At 36.0% G+C, this 21745-nt stretch overlaps 1 protein-coding gene across 4 annotated transcripts in view; it reads right to left on the reverse strand.

Moving 5' to 3' along the window:
- Positions 1-21745, reverse strand: part of CCDC171 (coiled-coil domain containing 171) — a 292691-nt gene that overhangs the window by 73443 nt on the left and 197503 nt on the right. For all 4 annotated transcript variants that reach the window (XM_044265626.1, XM_044265625.1, XM_044265624.1 and 1 more), the window contains 2 exons: positions 19359-19413; positions 31-162 (listed from right to left, as the gene is read on the reverse strand). In XM_044265626.1, coding sequence (XP_044121561.1) covers positions 31-162; positions 19359-19413 — 187 coding nt within the window. The remainder of the gene's footprint in view (positions 1-30; positions 163-19358; positions 19414-21745) is intronic.

The following is a 21745-nucleotide window of genomic DNA, read 5'->3' on the forward strand; positions in this document are numbered from 1 at the left end:
AGGAGCAAACAATGTTATTTAGACTCTAACCTGGCACGCTACCACCTCTGGCCCGCCCTTGAGCCCCTCCATCGCAAAGGTCTCCAGGTGCAGTCTGGGTAGCTGCAGGGTGAAGTCATTCCTGCTTGCCGCAGTCCGTGACAGCGAGATCTGATCTCTGACCTAAAGGGAAAAAAACAGCATCAATGGTAATTCCCCTTCAGACACATTAACTGGGATGAACTGGGTCCCCTTGAGCCCACTGAGTGGACTTGCATTGATCGCTGGACCTGAAATCCATGAATAAATTTAGGACTAATTGATTTTTCGTTGCAAATAAATCTCTAATTCAGAGTGCTGGGGGAGAATGTTAAGAAGAAAAAGCATCCTCCTGCTTGAAATGAGGGAGAGAAGAAGAGTCACTGGAGCTCTTCTGATCAAGAGGTTTTGAATTATTTTTTCACTGTTCCACCCTCAAAAGAAAAAAAGAAAGAAGGAAAAAAAAATACCCACAAAATCAAAAACAAACAGTGATCTCCTAATTACTGTCACTTTCTTAATAACATGTTTCATTTAACTGGTATTAACTGATATATTAGACAAGATAGTTATTAGGTGCTAGTCTTTGAAAAGAAAACTTCAATAATATGTACCCTGGAATAAAAACAAATATATTCAACACACAAGGAGACTTAAAAATATACCAGGCAGAGGTTTATTTGCCCATTTCCTTCTGACTAAACTTGAGTCTTAACGATTAAATACATATAAACCAACTCAGTCACGCAACTTCTAAATAAGATAACGAATAAAAGCAGTGGTATTTGTACTATATTTTAAGAATTCGGAAAGGTAACAATACAAACATATCACAGATACGGGAGAAATACCAATTCTCTAGCCAGTATAGGGATCACAGGCAGTTGATATTACACTGCCACCTTCTGGACAAAAGAGAAACTACACCCCATATACTACACGTAGATAAAAAGAAAAATGCTCAGAAACAGATCTGTTTTCATTTTTAATTTCCAAACTTAGTAAGAGCTTTAAGATTTTCACAGCCTAGTTTTCCTAAGATAGGTGAGCTTTCGTTTTTAATTATATAGTTTAACGACAGTAGATTTCATATGTAGGTATATTTTCTAACTTTCCTTATGCCTGACTTTGTTTTAAAAATGTATCTCTTTGCTACTATACATTGGATAAATATTATGCAACTAGCTTAAAGCCACAGGGTCAAAAGTGTTTTTGCTGAAGTAGTAACGGTCAAGAATGGAAGAACTATAAAAAATAGCACTAATTGCTCAAACATATTTGTCTATATCCCCACTTTTCCCTGAGCAACTTCAAATGTAACTTGGCAACAATATAAGATAGGAAACCTCTTCTTCGCTTTTCTATTCGACTTGGGAAGCTTCCAAAACCTGTTTGAATTATTTCTTATTTTATGAATGAACTATCACACTGCATACAGTTTCCTTAAACCAGCAAACACACACAAACATTTGATGCCATCTTTAATTGTTCATGCTAATCTACGCTTATAAAAATCTTTATACTCCCAAGTTGAACAGAAGTAGCTCTGTCAATAAGTGAATGTCAAATGTATGCTATAAAACATACACTGTAATGCAATTTTTATAATGGTGTGAGTACTGTATGCACACCGGAGTCCCAATTCAGAACGTTTCTTTATCTCTAACAAACATTCTCCAGAGTCCTCAGTCAGGATGAGAATGCTTTTAACTTACTTAACATAACAAAATAAATCATATTTTACAAATACATTTGCTTTAGGTTTTACATTTTATACGTATGGATACCTTCTCCTGCTTTTTGTGGTCACCAATGCACACTCAGATAAAAGAAAACATTAATGTGGATTAAGGTACTGAGAATTTATCAACATCAAACCACTAGTGTTTTTGCCTTCTACCCTTCTGAACCATAGTCAATAGATCTAAATATTTTACTGCACCCTGGCCAATTCATTGTTTGATGTTTAAAAACTCACCCAGAATCAAAGAAAATTTATTAAATTTGAGCCCCCAAATGAGATACTATTAGCTTTGAAAGTCAAGTTTAACTGCGATATTGATGATTCTCTTTTTTCTGTGACAAAATTCACTAGGGAAATCCTGGAAGTCAAAGTACAAAAGCAGATTGCTAATATGGGCAAAGGGGGAGGGAGGACCATAAGCAATGGAGGCATAATCCACAACACAGCTCCAGCTCTGGAGGTCCTTGAACCCGGTGATTATCAGGCACTAGACTTCAACTGTGAAGCTTGACATACAGGAACAGTAAGCCACATTTTATAGTCTCTAAATAAACTCACTGAACAACAGGAAGCTGGGGCATTTGGTTAAACCTGGGACTTCTTATCAAATTAACATTCTCACTACAACATTATTTAATTTGCCAGATTAAAGTGTTCTTTATATTAAATAGAGGGGAAAAACTCAAAATCCAGTTATTTTGCTAAACCGAATAATGGGCATCATAATTACAACTTAATCTGAATATGCATGTGTTAATATTTTCATTTAATTGTAAAGGTGTTGAAACTGGGGGCAGTGCCATCAAGAGAGAGTGCTACATAACACACATATTATCACAAATATTTCTACTACATTTTAAGAGTTGATTTAAGAGTAAATTAAGCCAGAACTTTGAGAGAAGGCATCCAAAATGTTCTCCAAATATTTCTAGAAGTTTTCTCTCACCCTTAAAAAAGGATCAGCTAGGAATTTTTTTATCGTCAGGGGTACAGGGAGTGAAAACAGCACATTGAGAGAAGACAAAACAGTGACAGAGGACAAGTAAAATTACAACCAGCAGCAAAGAAGCAGGAAGGGAAGGTGACAGGGAACAGGAAAACATGAAGGGTCAAAGATGAGACTGTTCAGAAGAGCGCAGAAAGCAAGCCTGAATTTCAGAGGGTGAACAGGATAAACGGGAAAGAGATTCAACCCAGAACAGTAAGAAAAAAGATTCACCCCGTACTGCATTCAATTTGTTTATGAAAAACAGAACAGGCAGCCTGAGAACAAAGTAACCAAAATCAGAACAGAGGTAAGTGAGATTTCCTCGGGAAACACTGTCCACTAGATATAAAATGATTCCTTTCAAATGTAAGAATCTAAAATAAACTTCTTTACTGTCAAAAGAATTCTGAAGTAACAATATTAGAATAATAAAATCACTTTTTTCCCTAACAGGAGAAGTAGGCTCACCTTTGAAAATACAGATTTTAGTGTGTGCACTAAGTAAGATAAAAACCACCATTGTCACCTGTCTGTACATTAAACGACAATTTCAAATTTCGAACTAAAATTATGATTTCAAAAGTCAGCCTTTAATTCTGTTATAGCACATCATTATTCATCCTTCAATTATGATTCTATACCCATTTCACTGTATTTATAGCTATGAATGATAACATGTATATAATAATGTTTTTCTACTTCAGAATGGGTAACAGTCCATACTTAATCTATAACGAATTTTTTCATCCAATTTCACAATATAAATCTCATTTGCCAAATTGCATACATTTTTACAATATTCTATATAGCTGTTCAATTTCAAAATATTTGGACAAAGGATAAAGAAAACATACCTCCATTACTATACTCTGAAATTTTGATGTTTAGGAAAGTAGTTTGCTTTCTCCCTTCCCTATTACATACTTTCAGAAAGCACATATTTCTAACAGATATGCCATAAGACACAAAAGTAACAAGAGGTGGGGAGAGAAAAATAAATGAAACTTTCTAAGAAGTCAAAACACGGTATGAAATATCTATTTATTTTATCCTCACACTCGAGTTCCAGACTGAAGTGATTCAGAAGACCCGTGTTTCTATTCCTCTGCTTGGCCTTTACTCACAAGCCTCCAATCTGTTTTCTAATTTTCTGTACTCCCACCATAACACAAAAAAAGCTATTCCTGGTGGACAGATCAACCCTGAGATTACATTAGTCATTTTTGGAAAAACTGTTCAACTCTCAAAACGTGAACCTGCATGTCGTATCACACACAGCTATAAATCCCTTCACACCTAATGTTCCAAATGAAAAGACACACACACACACACACACACACACACAAAATGTGGCACTAGCTATGTTTTTACCACCAGGATACTAAGGAAGAAGTAGGAGGGTTGTAGATACATAAAAAGATACACATAGTGCCTGAATCTTAAATCTGGGGAGAGTAAGTCATAATTAGTATTTCACATCATACCCTTGAGCTGGCTAAAATTTTACTTACTCCAATCTAGTATGGCATCCATTGCTTCAAAATAAACGTTCTGACCACAGACAGTGTCATCAAGAAGAGATCCTGGTCTACAGTGTTTCCTGTGACCTCCTTTCTTACCACCCTGTGTTCATGTTCTACTTTGTTTCCACTTCCCTACCTTCCTCTGTCCGCCCTTCTCTGCCCTTCCTTCTACCTCCACTGATTCCTTATGGCTTTCCCTTCTCTCTTTTCTTCCTACACTAGTGCAGACTACACACTATTTTTCAACCTCTGCACTAGAAAGCAGCATGTCCTTGGCACGCTACAGCCCAGGAACCAAATCCAGCCCACCGCCTGTTATTGTAAATAAAGTTTTATTGCAACACATGACACCCATTCATTTACCTATTGTCTTTGGCTGTCTTCCGGCCACCAAGACAGAGTTGAATAGTTGAGACAGAGACCATACGGTCCACAAAGCCTAAAATATTTACTGTCTGACCCTTTACAGAAGATGTTGGCCATCTTCTGCCTTAAAGGTACAGAAGGAAAGACAGTATTTTTCACCAGCTGTCAAGTTTTTTAAATAACCACATCTCACCAGAGAATATCTCAACAATTTCTAGCGGGTGAACCTTCTATCAGTAACACAGGGTTGCATTCCACAGACACCTTCTGGCTTATTTTTCTCAAGTGTTTCATAAAATAAGTGTACTATCTCCTGATAAACTTTCAAGTTTTATGTAGTCTGGTATGCAACATGACTGGGTCTAACTTTCCTGGCACATCCTCTCATACCTAATTAACATAAAATTTGGTTAAACAAGTAGAATAGGCATACTGGAGAGCCTTTTGTAAACAGAGAAGAGCATCAGCCAGAGTTAACTCTGTAAGGACACTGCTAGCAAGAAAACCACGGTGCATACAGAGCGGTTATATATCATAGTAGTATGTGATCAAATAAGAATGTCATTCCAAACTCCCAAATTCTACAAGGCAGGAAAAAGAAAGAATATGATTTTTAAATATATATATATATATATATATATATATATATATATATATATCATTAGCAGCTCCAGGATTCTTATATGTGCCTACTGAGAGAAGGAGGGCTTAAGCTTGCCAACACAATGGAAATGACATTCAAGGATCAAATAGTTACATCTGAGTGGACATCTTCATCTGTCTGTTACCTTTTCCTTAACTATCTGATAATGAAATAGACAGAGAGTAATACTTCCATTAATAGTACCATTGGTACTTCCAAAAGTACTTTTTGCTTTTCAAAGTACTCTTCATACTACCTCCCTTGATTCCACCATCCACCTTGTGAAACACTGAAACAGAAACATCCTTAAAACGAGGATGCTGAGTCCAGTGCTCTTAGCACTAATTCCTAAAGCCTCTTAATATTTATAATGAACAGTTAACAGTTGGGCAAATTGCTTAGGATTTTGGTAATTTTTCCATTCCCTACCTAAACAACAACACTATATTTTTTTAACTTGCCTTGGTCCCTTGTCTGGCAATCTTAGCAAAAATGTGTAAGTTACATAAAAGTAGTTTTGTGAGAAGTATTGGGGACTATTACTCAAACATCCTTCCTTTCCTCAGGAGTTTCCCTGGACCTGTGGGCATTCTCCTTCACTTGTGTTTTCTTTCTCCCATGACCACACACACACACACACACACACACACACACAGTTACACTGACAGACAAGTTACCTGTGCAGCAATCATCCTTATACACTGTCATCATCTCACACAGAAGATTCCCAGGCTATGACGTCCCAAGATACATGCAGCAGTTCCGGCTGTGCCCCACACCCACAGGAAGGAGACCTTGGCGCTCAGCAGAAGCAGACACTCCATGGACGTTGCAGCAAACACAGGCACTCATCATTGGGAAAGAAGGAAGTAAGAAACTAGCCTTCTCTTGCTGGCAGGTTCTTTAACTTAACCTGCAACTCTGGAGCTGAGCCAGAAGGCTCCAAGGACTGCCGGCTGCTGTCACCCAGGAAAAGAGGGCAAATCCACCACCACCACCACCCCATGCATTAATAGTTACATCCCAGTTATGGACCTAGAAAATGGATCTCATGAATCAAATTAGCAAGCTGGCTACATCCCAATAAGGATCTGAAAAACTGAGCCCTCCAATCGAATTATCAGGCTGGAGGAGAGGGTGATTTGATCACGGACATCTTCTAAAGGCACTGGGCAGCATGATAAATCTCCGGTGTAGATTATACACCATAGAACGTACCCCACAAACAGATTACTGTGACCTTGAGCTATTTAAACAAACACCAAACCCATACTTGAGCGTAGAAAAATATGTTTATGCATTGTTAACAGCCCTCCACACAGAAATATTTTTTTTCCTAGGGTAAATTATTGCAAAGGATAAAGGCCAGGGTACAACTGAAATTAGCCATTTAGATGTGTTTAGGCTAAAACCTGTTAAGCACACATACATGACATTCTGTAGCATCTTATCTTTCATTTGTCAAGGTTTTTAAATCCCTCTTGAGCTGGAGTACCATTTTTAGCTTGGCTAGGTCAGAATGACACTGAACAATATGAATGATGACACACAAGACAGCTATACGGACAGAGTTGTCATCAGCAAGCCAGCTGGGCTAACACCTGTAATGTCCTGCACAGCTGATCTTCAGAACCAGGATCCAGAAACTAAGAATGTGGAGGAGTTCCAAGACCACAAGTAACATTTAAAGAGTCATTAACGAGTCTCTAAAAATTGGGTTTGGAGAGGCATTAAATCATATTTTGACTTTTAAAAGACTGCCAGCTCTATAAATTAAAAGCTGTTCTGTGATGTATCCATTCTTTATAAATTCACTGAAAACTAAAAATCAAAAGATAACTATGTATAATCAAATATTTTGGGTTAGCCATCTTTAAGATTATAAAATCACAATTAAAGATTTGGCAAGATAGTGTCTTCAACTATCAGATTCTGTTGGACTCTAATCCATTCCACAGTCCACTCTAACAAAAGAATTTCTCATCTTTCTACTTCTTAAGAGTCGAACCAGCTAAAAACAGGTTGCAACAGGACTATCACACCCTGTAAATTCTTGCTAGCACACCCCTCTTTCCTAGAGACGTTCTTCTAATCAAATTTAGGCTATTCCTCTAGCTCTTGATTAGGCAAAATAAATACACATGCTATTTTTAGCAATCAAATAAAGCAATATCAGCAAGACCTCCACTGAAATACAGAGATGGCTTCAGCTTTGTTTAGGGACTAGGTGATGGCAGAATTTGACTCATTCAACAAACATTCCTTAAGTGCCTACTGGGTACCAGGCACTGTGATAGATGCTGAGGATATAAAAATTAAGGAGACAGAATTCCATCCCTCAAGGACTCCAAACTCTGGTGGCATAATTAATCTCTCAAAATGCATTTGCTAGCTTCCCATTTATCTATAATGTCTTGTCTCTCCTGTCAATTGCTATACTGCCTTCTTTCTTTGTCAGAGTATTACGTTAATCAATCTCAAACCTTTATCTTTAGCCTGACTTTTTCCCTTAGGTCCAGACTCACATATCTTGCTGATCATCCCACCTTTCTTCAAACTTGGGTATTTCCAAAACAAAACTCATCACTGTCTCCCTTCTTCTCCCTACAAAAAAAAAAAAAAATGCCTGCTCCTCTTCTTGTATTTCCAACATCCATCAGCCAATCACACTCCTCATCCTGGGAGGCATCCTCCCCTGCCTTTTTCATTTTCATCCTCATTCACTATTTTACTAAATAAGTTTCACATCCTTTCCTCTAACACCACCTATCATCACTGCCCTGGTCTGACCTTCTCCTGTTTCCATCAAGTCTACAGAACCATGAGTCATAAAACCACCTTCATTACTCACGATATCCAGTCTGCAAATATGCCCTCCGGAGCCCAGATTCAGTAAGGAAATCTGACCATATCAGTGCCAAGCTTAAACCCTAGTTTCCTCCCACTGCCGCCATGATAAAAATCCAAGGGTCTTAGAATGGCCGAAAAAGAAAAACAACTTTGATGACTTGGCTTCCAAGTACCTCATTCAGCCTCCTCTCTTGTACTCTCCTTGCACTTCCTGCTGAACTGAAGATGTCTGGATAGTCACACTTCCATGCGGTTCCTCACACACACTATCCTCTCTACTGGAACACCTTTCCCACCTTTCTTCACACTTCAAAGCCCCATGCAGGCATTAATTCTAAGAAACCTTCAGACAACCTGTGGGATTTCTGAGTATGCCTCCTAGATGAGTAAGTCCATCTACATGGGTGTGGAACTGCATCTAATGGATGCTTATTTACCATGGTATACTGGAATTATCTGTGCCTCTGCCTTGAGAGAAAGGAAAGATAGATAGATATCAATGTAGATGTAGATACAGATATACATACATACATACATACATACACATACACAGACACACACACATACACACAGACTATGGTCTCTCTTTCTCTCTCTCTTCATTCATATATAAATATATATATATATATATATATATATAGAGAGAGAGAGAGAGAGAGAGAGAGAATGGGTTTTTTTTGTGATTGGTTGGTTGATTCTCCAAAGACTGGTACAGCTCCTGGCATATAACATATACTTTTAAAACTTCTGTAGAACTCAACTGTTCTTATTAAATATTGGATAAGAGATTTTAAGTAACTTTATGGTAGAAATGAATCTCAAAGGATATCAGCAAAAACTCCTGTGACTTCCTAGCTATAGTCCAGTATCAGTCAGCCTGATAAATTTACAGGGTTTATACATGCAAGGTCCTCTGAAGTCTTTTGAAGCTTCTGGGTTCTGACTTCTTGTTTTATCTTTCAGACATTTTACTGAAAAGGCAGTTAAGACTTCTCCCTAAATGTTCAGAGGTACATTTAAAGTCCACAGTACACTACAGTCATACACAGGAAACACTATTGTTAATCCTTCCAAACATATAGGACTCAAGGAGTCTCTATCAGCCTCAGAATGACTACCAAAAAAGTTCACTCTTCTCTACATTCCAATTTTACCCAAATTTACTTACGTTTACCTCCAGCTATAATAAATCAAGACATCTCTCTGTTAAACATTTGGTTAGCACCCAAGAAACACTTAATTTTCTCATACCTAATGCTAAATAATTAGGATATTATCCTATACATCCAGTCATTACCTTACCCTGAAGGCTAATTTGATATTCTAATATAATTCTATATTCTATAGAATAATTCTATAATTATAATAATTCTATAATTATTCTATAGGATTCTATAGGATATAGAATTATATTCTAATATAATTATTGTAGTTTTTCTCCTTTTCTCACAATAGAAATACTAAAGCATGTTTGGAGAGTCTCTTAATTTAAAGAAAAAAATCAATCCTAAGAGTCTATATTATCAGTAATATTAGAAACGTACTGGTATATTTATTAGGCAAATAAAAGTATATGACTTTAGGGAATGATGTTAGCAAAAATGGTGAAATAAGGAACTCCAAAAGTCAGTCCCTCCACACACACAAAAAAGGAATACCCTGGGGCACCTAGGTGGCTCAGTCAGTTTAGCGTCTGCTCTTGCCTCAGGTCATGATCTCGAATTCCTGGGATTGAGCCCCGAGTCCAGCTCCCTGCTCAGTGGGAGGCCTGCTTCTCCTCTCAGCGTGCTTCCCCCTCCCCAGCTTGTGCTCTCTCCCTTGCTCTCTTTCTCTCTCTCAAGTAAATAAATAAAATCTTTTTAAAAAAAAACAGTGACTACCCTGACAAAATTTGTCAGAATCAACTTTTTCAGAACTCTAGAAACTAACTGAAAGTTTACAGCAACCAAGCAAAAACTTAATCAAGGAAAAAGCACCTGAATCTCAGCATTTAAGGAAATCTCTGTTGAAACAATAGCACATGATGAAGTTAACAGAACAGAGATTTCAGTGGCCATACTTGACAAAGAATACAGACTTTAAATGGAAATGAAAAGTATAGTATAGGAAATATGGTCAATAATATTGTAATAATGTGACAGTGACCACTTATCATGGTGAGCACTGAGTCATGTACAGAATTGTCAAATCACTATGTAATATATCTGAAACTCCATATAATACCGTATGTCAACAAACTGAAAAAATTAGTTCAGAAAAGTCACTGAACAAATAATAACCACTAGAATAAGCAGCAACAAGCAACACCAGGGATGGAGGAGAATCTGATTTCCAGAGTTCGCACATTGCACTATGCAAAATATTCACTTTTCAACAAAAAGCTATGAAGTATGCAAATAGATAAAGTATAGCACATACATAAGAAAAACAGAAACTAATAGGAACTCAGGAAGCCTGAACATTGGATTTACCACACAATGACGCTAAATCAATTATTTTAAATATGCTTAAAGTGTTCAAGGAAACTGTGTACAAATAACCAAAGGAAACCATGAGAATAGTATCCTCCAAAACAGAAAATATAAATAAATAGACAGCATAAAAAGGAACAAAATACTGAGGTTGACATATTCAAAGCACTTAAAGGGGAAAAAACTGTCAACCAAAAATTTTACATCCAACAAAAATATTCTTCAAAAATGAAAGAAAGGGGTGCCTGGCTGGCTCAGTCGGATAAGCATCCAACTCTTGATTGCAGCTCAGGGTCATGATCCCAGCATTGTACAATCAAGTCCCGCATCAGGCTGTATACTCAGCATGCAGTCTGCTTGTGCTTCTGCCTCTGCTCCTCCCCTCACTCACTCTGTCTCTTCTCTATCTCTAAAATAAATAAGTAAAATCTTAAAAAAAAAAAAAAAAGTAGGGGGAGGAGAAATTAAGCCATTCCAAGAAAAACAAAAGCTGAGGGTATTCACTACCTCTAGTCTTGCCCTAAGAGAAATGTCCTAGGGGAGTCCTTCAGCCTGAAATGAAAGGACAACAGACAGTAACTCAAATTCATATGAAGAAATAAAGATTACCAGCAAAGGAAACTGCACAAGTATAAATAAAATCAGTAATAATGTAGTTTTGATTTATAACTCTTTTTTTCCTATATAATTTCAAAGAAAGCTCTGACACAATTGAACAGAGAAACAGTTCAACAATAATAGTTGAAGACTTCAAAATCGCACTTCATTAATGGTTAGAACTACACAAAAGATACCCAAGGAACTAGAAGAGCTGAACAACAGTGTAAATCAACATACTAGACATCTATAGAATATTCTACACAATGACAGCAGAATACACATTCTTTTCAAATGTACCAGTAACATTCACCAAGATAGACCATATTCTGGACCATACTGCAAACTTTAAACTTAAAAGAACTGAAATCAAACAAGGTAGCTATTCAAATCCTACAGAATTTTATTAGAATGCCAAAGCAAAAAATATTTGGAAAATCCCCAAATATTTTGGAAATAAAATAACACATGCTTAAAGAGTGAACAGATCAAAGATGAAATCATAGGGATATTAGAAAATACTTTGAGATGGATGAAAACAAAAACATAATATACCAAAACACAGTCTTCTGTGAAAGTAGTGCTCACGCAGAAATTTTTAGTTGCAAATGCCTATTTTAAAAAAGAAGAAAGATCTCAAATCAATAATCTAAACTTATGAGGGACATAGAATAAGGAGAACAAACTATGCCCAAAGCAAACAAAAGAAAGAAAATAATAAAGATTGAAGCAGAGATAATAGAGAATAAGAAAATAACAGAGCATATTAAGAAAACCAAATTTGGTTCCTTGGAATGATCAACAACATTGACAAACCTTAGACTTTCCAAGAAAAATAAGATTAATTAACTACCACAATAAGAAATAAATGTGAAGACTCTACTACTGACCTTACAGAAATAAAAACAATACTAAGGAATTGAACAATGTATGTCAACAAATTAGGTGACCTAGATGAACTAAACAAATTCCTAGAAACATATAAACCACAAAAATGGACTTAAAAAGAAGTAGAAAATCTGAATAAATCTATTACAAGGAAAAAGAATTAATAAATAAGCAGAAAATGGGGCACCTGGGTGGCTCAGTGGGTAAAGCCTCTGCCTTCGGCTCAGGTCATGATCTCAGGGTCCTGGGATCGAGCCCCGCATCAGGCTCTCTGCTCAGTGGGGAGCCTGCTTACTCCTCTCTCTCTGCCTGCCTCTCTGCCTACTTGTGATCTCTGTCTGTCAAATACATAAATAAAATCTTAAAAAAAAAAGATAAAAAAAAAAGAAGCAGAAAATCTGAATAAATCTATTACAAGGAAAAAGAATTAATAAATAAGCAGAAAATGGGGCACCTGGGTGGCTCAGTGGGTTAAGCCTCTGCCTTTGGCTCAGGTCATGATTTCAGGGTCCTGGGATCAAGCCCAGCATCAGGCTCTCTGCTCAGTGGGGAGCCTGCTTCCCTCTCTCTCTCTCTCTGCCTGCTTCTCTGGCTACTTGTGATCTCTCTCTGTTTAAATAAATAAATAAAATCTTAAAAAAAAAAAAAAAAAGGCAGAAAACTTCCAACAAAGAAAATCCCAGGACCAGATAGCTTCACTGGTAAATTTTATCAAATATTTACAGAATTAACACAAATCCTTCTCAAACGCCTCCTCCCCCCCCAAAAAAATGAAGTGGAAGTGACCCTTCCTAACTCATTCTATGAGGTCAATATTACTCTGATACCAAAGCCAGACAAAGACATCACAAAAAAACTGTAGACCAATATACCATATGAACATAGACAACAAATCCTCAAAAAAGAAAAAAAAAAAATACTAGCAAACTGAATCTAGCAACATATTCAAGCAATTATACATGATAACCAAGTGTGGTATGTATAACAGGAATGCAAGGATAGCTGAACATACATAAATAAATTTATGTAGTACACAACATTAGTAGTATGAAAACTGGAAAAAAAAAGATCATTTCATATGATATAGAAAGAGCATTTGATAAGAAAAATTCAAAAAACTACAAACAGAAAGAATTTAGTCTGATAAAGGACATGCTCCTAACATCATATTTAATGGTGCAAGACCAAAAGCTTTCCCCCTAAGATTAGGAAGAATGTAAGGCTATCTGTTCTCATCTCATTGCCAGGACTAGAAGTACTAGCCAGGCAATTAGACAAAAAAATAAAAAAGAAAACCAAAAACAAACAAACAAACAAACAAACAAAGGCATCCAAATCAGAAAGAAAGAACTAAAACAATTTGCAGATAATATGATCTTATATATAGGAAATCCTAAAGAATCCTCAAAATAAATTATTGGAGCTAAAAAATTCAGCAAAGTTGCAGGACACAAAAGCAACATATAAAAATCAGTCATATTTCTAAATGCTAGAAATTCAGAACCAAAAAATGAAATTAAGAAAATAATTTCAGGGGTGCCTGGGTGGCTCAGTGGGTTAAGCCTCTGCCTTTGGCTCAGGTCATGATCTCAGGGTCCTAGGATCAAGTCCCGCATCAGGCTCTCTGCTCTGCAGGGAGCCTGCTTCCACCCTCTCTCTGCCTGCTTCTCTGCCTACTTGTGATCTCTCTCTCTGTCAAATAGATAAATTTTTTTAAAAAAATCTTTAAAAAGAAAATAATTTCATGTACAACAGCATCACAAAGAATAAAATACTCTGGAATAAATTTAAGCAAGAAGGTGCAAAACTTGTACACTGAAAACTACAAAAGTTGTTGAAAAAAATCAGAGAAAATCTAAATAAATGGAAAGATGTTCTATGTCATGGATTACAACACAATATTAAGATGGAAATACTATCAAAATTCTAATTGCCTCCTTCTTCATACCCTAAAATCATATGTAATTGATCCTAAAATTCATATGTAATTATAAGGAACCCTGAAAAGTCCCAAAAAAAACTTGGGAAAAAAAAAAACCCAAAGTTGGAAGACTTAAAATTCTTAATTTCAAAATTTACTACGAAGCTACAGTGATCAAAAGATCATATCCTGATATGAGGATAGACAACATATAGATCAATGAAACAGGACTGAGAGTCCATAAACAAAACTAAACATCCATAGTCAATAGATTTTCAACACAAGTACCGAATGGGGGGAAAAAAGTCTTTTTAATAAATGGTGCTGGGATGGGACGCCTGGGTGGATCAGTTGGTTGAGCATCTGACTTGGGCTCAGGTCATGATCTCAGTGTCCTGGGAGCAACCCCTGCATCAGGCTCCTTGCACATCAGGGAGTCTGCTTCTCCCTCTGCTCCTTCCCAACTCCCATGCCCTGCTTGTGCCTGGGCTCTCTCTCTCTCTCTCTCTCTCTCTCTCTCTCAAATAAATAAATAAAATCTTTGGAAAAACAAATTAATTAATGGTGCTGAGATAACTGGATAGCCCTGTAAAAGAATGAAATTCAGTCTGAATTATACCGTATATAAAAATTAACTCAATATGGACCAAAACCTAAATGTAAGAGTTAATACTATAAAACTCTTTGGAGAAAACAGGGGATTTTTTCATGACCCGGGATTTGGCGATGTTTTCTTAGATCTAAAACCAAAATCATGATCAACAAAAGAAAAAAAATGGACTTCATCAAAGTTAAAAAACTTTTGTCCATCAAAGAATGTTGCTGAGAAAGTAAAAAGACAATGCACAGAATGGAGTAAGAGGGTACAGGAGGGACTCTTAATGGCTTCTGGGTTTCTCTTTGAGGTGAAGAAAATATTCTGAACACATAGTTGTGATGGTGGCATAACACTGTAAATGCACTGAAAGCTACTGAATTGTACCCTTTAAAATGGTTAAAATGCGTATCATGCTTAGCGAAATAAGTCAAGCGGAGAAAGACAACTATCATATGATCTCCCTGATATGAGGAAGTGGTGATGCAACATGGGGGCTTAAGTGGGTAGGAGAAGAATCCATGAAACAAGATGGGATAGGGAGGGAGACAAACCATAAGTGACTCTTAATCTCACGAAACAAACTGTGGGTTGCTGGGGGGAGGGGGGTTGGGAGAAGGGGGTCGGGTTATGGACATTGGGGAGGGTATGTGCTTTTGGGTAAATTGGAAGGGGAGGTGAACCATGAGAGACTATGGACTCTGAAAAACAATCTGAGGGGTTTGAAGTGGTGGGGGGGGGAGGTTGGGGTACCAGGTGGTGGGTATTATAGAGGGCACGGCTTGCATGGAGCACTGGGTGTGGTGAAAAAATAATGAATACTGTTTTTCTGAAAATAAATAAATTGGAAAAACAAAAAAATAAATAAAAATAAAAATAAAATGGTTAAAATGGTGATTTTTTTTTTAAAGTTCAATAGTTCTGGTTTTTTCAAAACAGTTGAGAATTCAACTAAATAAAGAAGTGTGTATATAAAAAATGCACCTCGTGGAAAATTGTGATCTTGTTTTCTCTTGTTATTTTTCTTGACCCCAATAACCTGAAATTAGCCTAACAAAGTTTCTTAACAAAAGGTTAACTTCTGACCTACATTTAAAAAGCCATAATATATACATACATATATTTACATATAATTAAAATAAAATATCTGTTTCTTTGAAATGAGGTATGTCTTTAGATGAAAATAACTGGCCTTGGGGTGCCTGGGTGGCTCAGTTGGTGAAGCCACCGCCTTTGGCTCAAGTCATGATCCCGGAGTCCAGGACTGAGCCCCGCATCAAGGTCGCAGCTCCACAGGAAGTGTGCTTCTCCTTCTGATCTTCTCCCCTCCTCATGCTCTCACTCTCTCTCTCAAATGGATAAGTAAAATCTTTAAGAAAAAAAGATGACTGGCCTTCTTTATTAAATACTAGTATTGGTCCCAAATGGGATTTAAAAAGTAATATCCCATCAAACTGCTTTGTATAATATAATTTCAGGATTTGAAAGGTTGAAGGTAATGTATCAAGTTTAAAGATTAACAAATATATCTTGAAATCTGGAACTGTGACACCTCCAGCTTTATTTTTCTTTCTCAAGATTCCTTCCACTATTCAGGGTCTTTAGTGGTTCCGTACAAATTTCAGTTTTATTTGTTCTAGTTTTGTGGAAAATGTTGTTGGTATTTTGATAGGGATTGCATTGGATCTTTAGATTGCTTTAGGTAATAGGGACATTTTAACAGTATCAGTTCTTCCAATCCATGAGAATGAAATACCTTTCTAATTGTCTGCATCACCTTCAGCTTCTTTCATAAGTGTTTTATTAGTTTTCAGAGTACAGGTCTTTTACCTCCTTGCTTAAGTTTACTCCTAGGTATTTTATTCTTTTTGGTGCAAGTGTAAATAGTGTTCTTTTTTTTAATTTCTCTTTTTGCTACTTCATTATTAGTGTATAGAAATGCAACTGATTTCTGGGTATTAATTTTATATCCTACAGCTTTAGCGAATTCATTTATTCTAGTAGTTTTTTTGTAAGAGTTTTGAGGATTTTCTATGTATATTATCATGTCATTTGCAAATAGTGATAGTTTAACCTCTTTTAACTTCAACCAATATGGATGCCTCTGTTTTTCATGCCTGATCAATGTCGCTAGGACTTCTAGTACTACGTTGAATAAAAGTGGCAAGAGCTGAAGAGATACAGGCTTCCGGTTATGGAATGAAAAAGTCACAGGAATAAAAGGCACAGCACAGGGAATATAGTCAATAATGCTGTAATAGCATTGTATGGTGACAGATGGTAGCTACACCAGTGGTGAGTATGGCAGTATATATAGGCTTATCAAATCACTATGTCGTACACCTGAAACTAATGTAACATCGTGTGTCAGCTATACTCAAATTCTAAATAATTGACAAATATCAATAAAACGAAATTGTTTTTCAAAAAAAAAAAAAAAACACCAAAAACCCAAACATTTAAGTTCTTTAAAATGCAAGAAAGGAAATAATGTCTGGGGGCATTTGGGTGGAGCGGTGCAGTCAGTTAAGCGTCCGACTCTGGGTTACAGCTCAGGTCATGATTTCAGGGTCGTGAGATCAAGCCCTGTGCTGGGCTCCACACTCAGGGTGGAGTCTGCTTAACACACTCTCCCTCTTCCTCTGCCCCTCCCCACCACACTCTCCCTTGCTCCCTCTAAAATAAATAAATAAATAATTTAAAAGAAAAAAAGAAATAACATCTTCATGAAAACAATTTCTTTCTATTAGATCATTATGTCACAAGTTAATATTAAAATTTAATTAAGCAGGTAGAGTCAACTTTATTCTAAAATAACTGCTGCAAACCTTGAAAACACGTGTGCTTAAGATACATAAATAGCTATACTATTTGGTTATGTGCAATAAACTGGACTGAAGAGTCTGAATGTAACCACAACCATTTTTACCATGAAAGAGTCTAGATCCTCTTTTGTACTATGCCCAATTTCTCCAAATTGGTGAAATGCCTCTGGACAGTCTGAGTTGGCCAGAAAAACACCTGCGTGAGGACCAGTGAGCAGCACCTCCCTGAGAGCTCTCTGGGCCATTTCATAGCACCCATTCATTCTCACCCAAACTTCATAGAAAAGAGAATTAGCCCAACAATCAATTTAGTCTTTCCTAAATTTTCACTTCAAGATTGAGAAGTAACTGATAATTCTGAAACCACTATATAAAAAGAAATTTCCAGAAACATTAATCAAAATAAGTAATTACTAAATTCGAAAGGGAAAAAAGCCATAAAGCAAAAGTAAATCTACAGTGGCTCTAGGCCAATTCTAAAGACATCTTTCTTTCCGTATGACACAAAAATCGAAAGATAAACTGCAACTGAAGAACTATATGATTATAATTGTCCTATTGCAGTCAGTCTTGATTATATTTAAAATACACATTTTGCCATTCTCATAATGAAAGGATAAGGCAGGGGCGCCTGGGTGGCTCAGTGGGTTTTAAAGCCTCTGCCTTCAGCTCAGGTCATGGTCCCAGGGTCCTGGGATAAAGCCCCGCATCGGTTCTCTGCTTGGTGGGGAGCCTGCTTCCCCGCCCCCACACCTGCCTCTCTGCCTACTTGTGATCTCTGTCTGTCAAATAAATAAATAAAATCTTTCAAAAAAAAAAAAAAGAAAAGAAAAAGAAAGGATAAGGCACAACATCTGTATTCCACACTGATGATGGTTTTCCTCTGATATCAAAGTCCCTTCCTCAAGGTAGCTGCCACCCAAGATTTTTTTTTTCCTGTAGCTGGGAATATGAACAAACAATTGGATTTCAAGGCAACATTAACTGTATATAAAGATATGCCATTTACACAACATAACTGATTTCTCCTATCAAAGGTCTCACCAAATACAAAAAAAATGTAACCAAAGATATCTCTTTTCCTACAAATCAAATTTCAGGTTTCTAGCATATATGGATTTGATGTGACCATGGTTTGTTTTTTGGGTATTTTTAAGTGATTTACAAAGCTATATTCTATAATAAATTTGATGCCCCAAATCATTATAAATATGGTTCATTCATGAATTCCATACATCATAAAAGCGCTAGATAATTATATTTCCAACAAATTGTCTATTAGACAATAATAGACACACATAAATTATATTTCTCTACTTTTAAATAATGAATGTATCTTTGAGTTTAGAATGCTAAAAAAATACATAGTTAATACATTAAGTTTTTAGTAAGATGACATCCTTAAATGCCTCTCATCACTACAAATTAAATGTTAATTTATCATTGAGAAGTAATCAAATTCAAAATAGAGTATTACTAAATATATTCTTATAAGAAGGTAAATTACAGCTTGAAAAGTACTGCCAGATACAATGTATTACGGCTCCTCTATATGTACATATATAGGACAGTAGGTTTGAGAGTGGTAAGAGGTTAGAGAATGTGGTCAAACATTTTATCATTATGAGACAAGAAAGAATCATAATGACCTCTGGTTCAGTCAGCAAAGACCGCAAATAACTCAAGTGCATTTGGGAGAAACCACTATTTTTCTAATTTTATCAAGTATATAAAGTGAATTCTGAAGAAAGTTTTACAGTTAAGCACTGTATAACATAAACTTTCAGTCATTCGGGAGGATCTTTTTGTTACTTTAATTTTTAAAAAAGTTACAAAATGAATTATAGTATCTTGAGGTTAATAAAATTAATGTTTAGGAAAACAACATCCTAACAGAAGTTGAATGATGTTGAAGGAAAAGTATAGTACCTTATGAAGCATATTTTCTATTGTTCTCATATGATTAGCAACACATTCCTTGTCTCTAGAAAAAAAAAATTAAAATTAGGCATTAGTAAAACCCAAGCCTTACAACCAATGTTACACATTTTAGTATAAATAGTTATTACTGAAAAATAAGGTTTGGTTATTATTGTACTCCTTCAAAAATGCAAAACCTAACCACATTCACTGGTATAATTCTGCATTTAACTCTTATCTTGGGTGCCTGGGTGGCTCAGTGGGTTAAGCCGCTGCCTTTGGCTCAGGTCATGATCTCAGGGTCCTGGGATCAAGTCCCGCATCGGGCTCTCTGCTCAGCAGGGAGCCTGCTTCCTCCTCTCTCTGCCTGCCTCTCTGACTACTTGCAATCTGTCTCTGTCAAATAAATAAATAAAATATTTAAAAAAAAAAACAAAAACAAAAACAAAAAAAAGTCTTATCTTTAGTTACATTGTCTGCCATAAATTAGAGGAATAAAAATCTTATGGATCTTTTCAAAGTTTAAAAAAAAAAGACTGAAAAAATAAGTAATGGAAATTTTAAAAAGAGTGAAAAAGAAAAAGAAGCTATGATTACATTGTTGGGTTAAAATGTACTAGAAAGGCTGAACTTTCATTCTTTTGGTTTCTAATGAAAGAGGTTTTTAAAATCATAGAGGTGGAGATATATTTTGAATGGCCATACTATGCTAAATAATATTTTCCTTTCTACATAGGCTCTTTGTGTTATAATTACACAAAAACCCTTTATGACCTTGACTAGAAGCAAAGTAACTAGTTTCTTCTATCAGCCTTGAAGATTGAATTTGACTTTAATAAAGATATAAAAAGTTTGGATGTACAGCAAAGGGAAAATAGTTAACACCAGAATAAGTTTGTATGATGACATCTGGTAGCTAGATTCATTGTGGGGATCACTTCTTTATGTATACAGACGTTGAATCACTACATTGTATATGTGAAGCTAATAGAATACTGTATGCCGACTACACTTAATAAAAGTAAAGCTAAATCAAAAGTTTGGATGAAAATACTGAAGACAAAAATTTAACAGTAAATTAGAAATTGAAAACTGTAAATAATGTATTAGCTCTCCAAATTTCAAATTAATTTTCTTTCGCGTTATAAGAACATGTACCCATGGTCACTAGATGTGACAGATTCCTGAATTAGCAACAATGTTTTGGAGACAGAATATTAAGAGACTTTGTAATCTTGTTCCCATTCATCTAAGAATTTTCAGAGCTGCAAGATGCACTAGCAATAACCTGGGCTAAGCTTTCCACTTGCCATAAGGAGAAAGACTGAACAATGGCAACACGAAGTTGATTGAGTCAAATTCATATTTTTTAAAAATTGACAATCACAAAAAACTTAATATGCTGGTGCAACATTACAGAGTTTCACAATTTTCTGGAAACGACTAACCTGACAATATTTTGGCCTTGTGTAAACTCATTTTTTCATTAGTATGAGCAATTTCCGAAGCCCAATGGCAAAGTTGTAGATATCGTAGATGGCAGATCCCCTGTTCTATAATTTTGTTTACAGACTACACTGCCTCAAAAAAAATTTTAAGTAATATATATATATTTATATTTGCAATTACAGGAACTCAGAATTCCAAATTCAGAAAACAAGGAGTTTATTAAAATTAGATGTTTCTTTAATCCATAAATAGATTTTCTTTAAGCCATGCTGTTGTACAAAGGACTGTCTTAAAGTAGTCCATGAAATGTGATGTGAGGAACAAATAAAAATACCCAAGAGAAAACTGTTCAATTTGAACTTCACAGTGTATGTCAACTTGATTACCTGGTAAAAGGAAAAACACTCTCATCACATTTGCATAGCTGCCCACTCTGAAAACTGTATATTTTTTCTATTGAACGTGTTAGAATATACAGCTATAAAATTAAATGAATTTTCCATGATCAATATGTTTTTATTGCACTTAAAAAGATGTTATGATACACATGTTGATTATATCCTAGCATTTTTTAATGGAAATATTACTTGCAATATTAGTATACCATACGCAGAGCAAATCTGGGGGCCCGTGGGGCAGAAGGGAATGAGGAATGTGTAACAGAAGGAATGATGAAAAACTTTTCAGTAAAGAGTATTCCAATTCCTATTAATGAAATCACGGGTCTCCAACGTGTAACACTACAACAGAGCCCAAAACACACAATGCGCGGTGATCGAGAAACTTAATACTTTTCCGAGGTTTCTCAATAAAATATACATTGAGCATGTTGAGTTAAGAGTTTTCTTTTTTGAGGATCTATCAGAGAATTTCAAAGAGAGACAGCTGTACTTTTGTTTTCTAACACTGTATTATCCAGGGCTAAAACCCGGAGCATGAAAGTGAGA

This window comes from Neovison vison, chromosome 9 (genome assembly GCF_020171115.1).
Source record: "Neovison vison isolate M4711 chromosome 9, ASM_NN_V1, whole genome shotgun sequence".
Lineage (NCBI taxonomy): Eukaryota > Metazoa > Chordata > Mammalia > Carnivora > Mustelidae > Neogale > Neogale vison.